Source organism: Ipomoea triloba, chromosome 14, assembly GCF_003576645.1.
Source record: "Ipomoea triloba cultivar NCNSP0323 chromosome 14, ASM357664v1".
Lineage (NCBI taxonomy): Eukaryota > Viridiplantae > Streptophyta > Magnoliopsida > Solanales > Convolvulaceae > Ipomoea > Ipomoea triloba.
Genome location: NC_044929.1, coordinates 3,723,695 through 3,733,369, shown reverse-complemented (window position 1 = coordinate 3,733,369; position 9,675 = coordinate 3,723,695). Strand labels below are relative to the sequence as shown.

The 9,675-nt window shown below is 34.0% G+C and overlaps 1 protein-coding gene across 1 annotated transcript; it reads right to left on the bottom strand.

Annotated features, from left to right (window-relative positions):
• Positions 1-311: 311 nt before the first annotated feature.
• On the bottom strand, positions 312-3,337 carry LOC116004185 (CLAVATA3/ESR (CLE)-related protein 26-like). Its single transcript, XM_031244134.1, has 2 exons — positions 2,854-3,337; positions 312-960 (listed from the first exon to the last, which is right to left on the bottom strand). Exons 1-2 carry the CDS (start codon positions 3,138-3,140, stop codon positions 897-899), a joined length of 351 nt encoding a protein of 116 aa, XP_031099994.1. The 5' UTR covers positions 3,141-3,337; the 3' UTR covers positions 312-896.
• Between the last annotated feature and the right edge of the window lie 6,338 nt (positions 3,338-9,675).

The window sequence follows — 9,675 nt, the reverse complement described above, 5'->3', positions numbered from 1 at the left end:
TTTAATTGCATGATATATATGGCACGAGAGAATCAGAGAATCTCACTTGGCTTTGCAAGCTGTTTGAATGGACCCAAAGACCAAAACAGCCTTCACATCCCCCCACCAAAGAATCTAATGAAAAGGACTAACACAAGATGCTAGGTAAAACACACCATTCTTATTTAAATTTATAATTTTTTTTATTTTTTATTTTTCAATTTTTTACTTTTGTATTTTTTTTTTGTATTTTCTTTATACATACATGCATGCTTAGCTTTACCTATTCACCTTTATATGGTGGATTTGCTTTAGTTTTGGAACACATGCCATTTCTTAACAAAATGCACCATCAGATCAGAATAAACATTCCCTTTACTACAAACCTAAAAGCTACTTGTTAATATAATTGACAAGCATAGATTCCTACTAATTAATGCATGCATGGCTGCTAAATTATACTCTCACACTTGTCACAACACCAACAAATTACAAAACGAACAATAATTTTATATACATAAAACTATCCTGCGCTATTAAAAATCAAGATTCTCGTCAAATTTAGGTATCACTCTGCAACTTTGTCCCTCCATCCCTTCGACTCAAGGAATGCGCCACGTGGATGTCTAACTTTTTTCGCGATCTTTGGTGTTAGTTGTGTATTGTGAGTTTTCAAGCACGCTAAGTCTCGACTTTTGCACTGTATTTCCCTGGAAAATTTCTCGGGTTCTTTGTTCAACAGAGCTATCCCAAAATCTATAACGTCTTTCTTGCATGCATGGTGCTAAACTTACCCAACAATGTTAGTAGAACAAGTTGTATGTATATAGTCCCATTTTTTTTTTTTTGAGTAAATACATACAAGTTAAGATCTTCTAATCCCTTGGTAGCTTAGTCTTCTTAATCTCACCATGCATTCATGGCTTGTCAAGCTCTCCTCTATAAACTCGACCCGGAGACCGTCGAGAGTTTCCTGCTCTTCTGTTAAAATATAGTAATCTCAATTAAAATATATTCCATGCCAAAGAAAAGTAATCATAATTCCAAGTAAAACTATACTTATGCCACTCTTAAGCCGGGCTGGTTTTTTAATTTTTGTTGCCCCGTTCTTATAAATAAATGAGGCCCTACCAAAAGTATAAGCACAATCTTTAAAATCAATACGTAAAATATATGATTTTTACTTCAAATTATCTATGCAGATTCAGACGTCATATGTGCCGTTGGAAAAACATAATGATTTTGCCATACTCAATTAATTAGGTCCTAGGTCCTAATTATTAGGAGATCGAGAGAAGTGATTTATGATAAAGCTGATGTGTTTTTATGATTAATTGTAGATTTTTTTTTATTTCTTTCAATAGCTAGGTCAAAAATAAATATTGAGTCCTCTAAAAATTGAGGTTATGTGCTTTTGCCCATCTTGCATGTCCTAAAATCCGGTCATGCTCTTAAATATAGTTTTATTGAGACTCCATTTTGTAACCAGCTTTTGTGCTTATTGTTAGGGTAAAAGGTTATTGGTTAGGGATAAAATGAAATATATTTGGATTCCTAATGGTGTTGTTGCATGAAACTAAAGTAACAGGCCGGAAGGATAGTAGAAAAAAGCAAAAGGAGAAAAACAAAAGATGGCATGAAAAGCTTATAAAGGGCCTCGTAAATGCAGAGCTGAGATAACAAAAATGAAAGGTTAATAATTTTCAGTTGCTAGAGGCTATGGAGAATAAAGTGAAGAGACAGATTTGCTTTTCCCTTTATTTCCATTATTTATGCATTATAACTTAAAGTTATGCTACACAAAAACTTGCCTATTAAATATTTACTGCATGCTACCTTAGAGCTGAGGTAACAGTTTGGCTTAATTATATTGTAAACCCTAGCTAGCAGCTATTTCAAGTTGAATATATATATATATAAAATCATAATTAAGTGAGAACCAACTTTAACCTACGAATTTCTGAGGAGTTGCACCGCAGCTACTACATGATTGCACTGCAACTGTTTCCATGCATATATGGAAGACCTTGAGGTGCAATCATATAGTAAGTGTGGTGCAATCCTTCAGAAGTTCTCAAGTTGGCAAGTTAAAGTCAGTTGTCACCTGTTTATGGACATATATATATATATATAGCCACATGCAACTTACAGCATTCATATGTATATATTTATAACTTATAAGTTGAGTTGATATGTCTTTAAATAATTAGAGAGATATAAAGCTAGCCATATAATATCCTTTGTGTACTTACCTAATCGTTTTTGAAAGGCCAGGGGTGACTATCATTTCTTTATTTTCCCATACTTTCATAGTTCATACGTGCAAGTATACGCACGTAACGAATTAATAAAGAATGAAGCAAGCAAGATGCTGATGAATTGAAGTATAAACTAAAGAATATGGTTAACTCTACCTAAGTTTGTTAGGCTGTTGACTTATAACTATAAGGTTACAAGTTCAACTCTCAACATGAGTGGCATATTGACTTTTTAAATTTGGTTTGAACTGAAATTTTGCCTCCTTGTGATCCTTTGTTGGCTAGGATCATGGTCATTTGCTGGTTATGGTCACAAGGTGGGATTTACCCCGTGTATACTATCTAGTGACCTTTTTCTGGCTAAGATCGTGGCCATTTGCCCGTTAGGGTCACAAGGTAGGATTTACCAAGTGCATGTACACTATCGAGTGGCCCTTAGTTGGCTAGGTTTCTAGCTAGGAGTGTGGTCATTTGCCAGTTAGGATCACAAAGTGAGATTTATGAAGTGTACACTATCGAGTAGTGACCGTGCATAACAGCTAAATTTAATATGACTAGTAAATACCAAATGACTTAGAAACCAAAATATATAACATGGAATTAACAATATAAGTACCTGTTATGGATAGGGTCAGGTCCATTTGGAACCTTTCTTTTGCTCATGAAATTGAGATCTGTATTATGAACACTTGCAAGCTTCTTCTCATCATCATCATCTTTTTGCATGCTCATATGCCTCATGCTCCCTCCTTCTCTTTCTCTACTACGTTGATGATGATGATGATGAGCTTTCGTCATAGTCTCCTCCATATTTAAAGCTCCAACCACCAATAACCCAACCACTCCCACCAATAACAGTGAACCATAAAAGGAAACCTTCCTACTCCTCAAATTACTACCCATAACTTTTCTCTCTCTCTCTCTCTATTATGTATGAAGGGGAGAGAGAGAATATTAAACCAGGATGGATTTTAGATGAAATATTGGTAGGTAGTAGATGATGAAGAGAAGGCAAGAGAGTGATGAATAATATGGTAGCTAGTACTGTAGTGTTTGGGTTTGCATTGCCCAGGATGGATTTTACTTACATGGCCTAGCTAGGGATGGTTGGTTTTCTTTATAGGTGTGAGGGATTCTGTTGCTTTTCTCCAACTCAGAATAAAGACAACTTCATATATATGCTCTTCAAATATATTACAGTATTATTTACTCTCACTTCATCTTATACTATACGTAACTTAATTAATTATTACCAAAATAATACTCTTAATTGGTACAACTTTTATGATGTTTATTATAAAATAAAATTAATTAATCATATAAATAAAAACAACATTTTTTGTCTTAGATTTATACGTGTCATTTTTTTCTTCAGAACATTACTTAGCTTAGCTTGTTGGTCCTAGTATTATTATGGCGTGACCATTTTTGGTCCTCTGATATGTCAACAAACCTATAAATGATATTAAATACAATAACATTTCGGTCTTTTTATACATATTGGGTTGACCGGCTATTTTTATTTTTATTTTAAAGAAATCCCTAATTCACTACTAGAGTCTCATATTTTCTTCAATTGCAATCTGCGCCTCCCTAACCTGAGCCTCCATAGCACAATAATACTAGGACCAACATGAGATTTTTTTAAAGGATTAAAAGTATAAATCTAGGGAAAAAATAGAATTAACTCTAAAAACAATTATTTGTTTTGAGAAGTTGAAGTTTGAAAGTGACATGGAGGGAACACATTACTTTATACTTAGTGGCCTGAGCCATGAAGCTTTGTATACGACATCTTTCTTTATTTTAATTTGCTTTGGTGGTTTGTGTATTTTCATAAGCTAAGATAGCAGCATATGTAACATTCCTGACGTATAAATGCATGAAAACCGAATCAAAGACAAGAATACATGTCTTAGAATATTATTTCATGTGTACGCTATTCTAGAGTAAGTCAGGACTTATGTCTTCCGACCATTTGGTATTTTAATTTTGAAAAAAAAAAAAATTGTCTCCCAATCTCAAGAGTCTTAGAGGGCGTTTGGTAAATGTATGTAGTTGATAGGAATTAATTTGTAGGGAAAATTAATTAATATGTTTGGAGTTATATGAAAATATAAAAATTAAATTACTTAGAAAATTAATTAATATGCTTGGTTCATTTAAGGTGGACATGATCCATGATATAATTGGCCCCGTGAGGCGAGTTAGGGTTGCCTATCGGGTTTTAATGGGCCACTTAGACACCCCTAATTTTGTGCTGGGACTGTTTTTTGGAGGGCCAAGTTCAGCATCCTGTTATCAAATCGTGGCGTTGTGGCTTACCATGGAGGGATGTGGTGCATACTTATCGGTCTTAAAAATGAAATGTTGGCAACCAGATAACCAAAGAACTCCATAGTTAATAACCAATTGGTTAAGCATAGTGCAGTGTTGAGATCCAACATTTTGATTTCCAAATAAAAAAAATTCCACCAACAAATATGTGTTTTATTATGGAGTTGTGTTTACCAAAACCATCTATTTAGTTGAAGAAGGTAGTTTAGTTTAGAAATGGGGAAGTCGGAGAACAAGCATGAAGAAAAAAAGGTTGGTTGTTGTTCCAAACCTTAGTGGTATGATTGAAGCTTTTTTGTAGAGCTCTTGACTAAAAAGGCAAATTACTTGCCAGATACCAAGCTTCAAACTAAAAGAGAATAACAACAATGCATCTTTACAAAGTAAAAGTACAAGCTAAAGTTGGGCAGCCCCTACTGACTTTTAGCAAAAATAATTACTTTATAAAGAAAACATAATCGTATGGCCAACACAATTATTTGATAAGTTTTCAGCTGAAATCCCTTGTCTAACTAAATAAAAGAGGTTTTTAGGTTCAAATGCTACTTAATACATCATACTAAGGATGTCAAAGTGGACTGAAGACTGCGAACCAGCCCTAAACCGCCCTGTGGTGGGGCGGGTTAGGGCCTAGAATACACGAAAATGCGAGCCTTACGGGCTTGACTTGAGCAGGTTGTCAGGCTCACAGGCTAGCCCACGCGGGCTTTGCTTATGTACACAAACGAGCACACACACAACATTAAAATCTTAAAAGTTTTAATTTTTTAATTTCTAAATACAAAAAAAAATTAATATTGTTTAGGTTAAATGATTTGAATATAGAATAATAATATAATAAATTATTTTTTATTTGTAAAGTTAGGCCCGTTGGGCCTGCGAGCCCGCATGAGGTGGGTTAGGGTTGCATAATCCTAGCCCACGGGCCAACTTGCAAAAAAAAAAAAACTCACGGTGCGGCAGACCTAATAGGGCGGGCCAACCTGCATTGACGCCCCTAGTCCCCTACATTATATCATACATCATGATGGTACCGAACGTGAAAAGTCTAGAGGAGTGAATAGATCGACTTTTTAGTCTTTTGAAAAATTGGTAAAATTATACGGAGTATTTTTTTTTAAAATTTAATAATTAAGTTAATCTCTGAACAATGCACCTAATATAAGCTAGTATTACATTAAAATCTTAACTAATTAGTCTTTTGTGGAATTAATCTATTGCTAAATTCGTAGGCTTTTGCTATTTTCCTCACTTTTATCTTGAAGTGCTTTAATTCTATTTATAATTGATGTTTGAAAGTATCCGTTGAAGATAATACATTTTCAAATTTCACTTTGGTTCTTGGATATTGACATTAGTAAATAGCTTGTTCCAACTTGTTCTAAACACTTGATAGCTAGGCAGTTATTTGTCTCAACTTGCCCCTTAAATTAAATTATGATTTTTCATCCGTTTTGCAATTTTTAGGGTGGGTATGAATTAGATATACAGTGGTGTTGAAATGCCAGTTGCCACACATGACAGGATTTTTAACCCAGTTCATAAATCTCTTAATCTGCTGGTAATTCACTCTTTAGGTGAAAAGCCTAATTCACTATGTGCAATGTTCGTGTTCATTGTCCTGTGTGTGATTTGCTTTTGCTCTTCTCATTGTTCTACTTGATTTTGTAATTTCTAGTTTTGATGGGATTGAGAGTTCTAATTCCTTGTTTTGGATTTTGTCAACAATTTTGACAATTCTAGGCAACAATCTCCCTTTTGGCAAATTTTTGAAAAACAACCAATTTTGTTCATTTCTTTGTAATTTCATACTCCCCTTAATTTGTGCAATGTTTGGCCGTTAGCTTTAATTTGTATTTTGTTTGGGATTTGTTTTGTCCATTGACTTCGTTTGTGGGCTAGACCATTTGGCTGGGCTATAGTTCTTCACTATCTAACCGTTGCGTTTTAAGAATTTACCATGAAGTCCCATTGTGTACAAAGTTGTCAACACTTCACATATAAGAGTTGTTCTAGTTTGGTACTGGACGCTTTGAATCAAGAATATTCAAGAATGCGTAATCTCAAGAGTTTAAATGTTGTTCTTCAAATTAAACTCCTAAGTTTTTTTTTTTTTTTAGTTTTTTTTTTTTTTTTTTTTTTTTTTTTTTTTTTTTTTTTNTTTTTTTTATAAATACTTGAGCAACAATAGCCCTGAAGAAATTTGAACGATTTCACATCTTCCCGTTGGCACTTGATAGGTGAGCAGTTGAGTCCAAAATTTTTATCTCTTAAAATTTGCTATGTTTTGTGTATGCAAGATTGCAAGTATCCTTTTTGTAGGAAAAAAGGTGTTTGAACTTTTGACCATTTTGCCTTGTTGTTAGGATTTCTTGGATCTTTCTTCATATCTAGACCAATGACTTCTTTATTAGTAGATCACAGGTTGTTATTCAACAAATCGTTTTCCAATATTCATGTACTTTAACTCTTTTAGAAGCTTGTGAAGACATTCCTCTATTTTTCTCTGTCATATCTAACTTGAGGTCTATCGTTCCGAACTTAGACTTATTTTGCTTGAGATTCTTTCTGTAAACCATATTTGTTCCATATATATGTCTTCGATAAACTTCAACTTATGAATAGATCATCTGGACTTCCTTTCGATCTCCTATGACTCTATGAGGCCATAAGCTCTGTTGTTCCATTGTATCTACTGATGTTTTAAAAGTAGGTATACCGAAGATCATATCTTTCGATAGATGTTAAGCTTTGCTAATTTTTCTTCCCTCAACTCCACTGGCTATATAGTCTATTGATTTGTGAAGCTCTACTGATTTATATGGTCTTTTGGAAACATGCTCTTCTAAGAGTATAAGATCTTTTATTTTTCAACTTTGTCGTTCCATTTGTCATCAACTCTTCCACTACATGAGTCTAAGTAATGTATTAATATTTTATACTATATTAAACGATTATTTTTATACGTGAGGATAGGAAAATGTAAATAATAAGGTGAAAGTACAAAATATACAAACTTTGTGGAACTTAATTGTGTCATTTTTTTCCCTATTATACAATATTAACCTCACAATGTTAATCTCCGCTAATAAAATTCATTATATTTGTTAGCTACTATTGAATTTTTTTTTGAGTTCAGCTACTATTGAATTTGTTTACCCCACTAATGTTAAAAAGAATAATATATATACTTATTAAGCAAATGCAAAGGGAACCAAGTATATATTGTCACGTAAGAATCATTAAATCAAGTTAATATTTCTGATTTGTACCCCCAAACTCGGACTGAATCGCTCAGTGGCTCATTAGGTGGGAGGACCCCTGCCTGGTGCCCACAAAGAACTCACCACATCGAGTGTAACTCTCACACTGCAGCTACTCGATCTTGTGCTCTTGTCCACTATTACCATCCATAAATCAACTGAGCTATTTGTGGGGCAATCATTATTATTGTTTAACTACCAGATAAAAAGAAGAAAGAGAATATATATTCTTTATATATATATACCCGGCAGGGTGTATATTTTCCTAATTATTTTTGTGCTTCTGACTAAAAATCTACTTATTTATATATATATATGCTTGAGGTTGATTCTATCCCACTTTGTGATTGCGGCTGGAATTGAATAATCCTGCCCAATTATGTGAACCACTCTTAGTTGAATACAATGTTTGTAATTTTTATCCTAAAATAGATGCCTTCTTCCATATGATCAAATATTTATCAAGCAAAAATCTTTGGAAAAGGCATGTTCATGAACAAGAATTTTCCCTACATACAATATAATTTTGAATCCTCCCTTGTCCAGGGGATTTGATTATTTGGAGAATATATCAATTTGTATAGTATATTATATTGTGAGTTCTACCAATGTCGTCAACTGATTGAGTTTATTATGACTTTTTATTTTTACACGCGGAAAAAAGAGTAAGACCTTAAAAAACTTCAAAAATATGGATCTAGTGATACCGTACTAATCAATTCAACAAGTAAGAGCGGTTCACTTAGACATTTCACAGTTACAGTAACTATGTTTTCAATTCACTCGACTAATAATTTCTCTAAGATGGGAATTTTGTAAATCGAATAAAAACTTGTTTTGAAACCTATAGCATAATCGTGACCCTATGTTACTAGTTTAGCTAGCTAGGGTAATCTATTTCACCTAAATATTTTTCTTTATAAAAAAAACATATTAATTATGATTTATGGCTCACATAACTCATGTCATTATACAAGTCAAGGGCCCGGCCCCCATGCCCCAGTGAGAATGAGACTCGATCCCTGATCTTTCTTCGAAAACTTCACCCCTACCTGTGATCAACTGAGTTGCCCATGCAAGCTGGTCTACGTTTAATTAATATGAAGAGTTATAGTGACAAACACACCTTCAATTTGGATAGAGCATATAATAAGGCATAACAGTGATGAACACTAATAAGGGTTCACTATCAAGGCTGCAGTATAAACTTTGTAGGGGCATATAGCACACCTTCTTCCATTTGAATAATAGAGCATAAGGCACATTTTCCTTTTTGTCCTATCCAAGGAGTATCAAATGAACACCAAACACTTAAAAAGTTTGTGCTTGGGGAATCAAATTCTTCAAACTCGAATGGCTTCACTTTCAAGTCTAATTGCATTCCATGCCTCTACTATATATATACTTACCAAAATAAAATAAAATAGAAAGATCATATCTAAATCATTGTTGCAACATTCATATTTATCTGTTTGGATAACCTAGGGGTGTGGTTGAGTGGAAGTAACTCATTCATCCTTAACCAAAGGTCAAGGGTTTGATTCTTGACTTTGGGTATGGAGCAATCTTAAATCTCCAGGCCAGCTTTCCCACCCAATAGAGGTAGTGCCTACAATCCAGCGAGGGGATTAGTCACTATGTCCGACGGTGGAAACCCTGGGCTGTCCCAAAAATAAAATTATCTGTTTGGATATATTGGGACCTCCCCCCTTTCCTCCCAAGCCAAGTGTACTACAGCTAGCTCCAAAAGCATAAGAAACAAATTGGAGCATCTCATCATCATCAATGGATTTGTTTGTCCCATAATGCATAGTTATCATCATGTTTCGAAGAATACT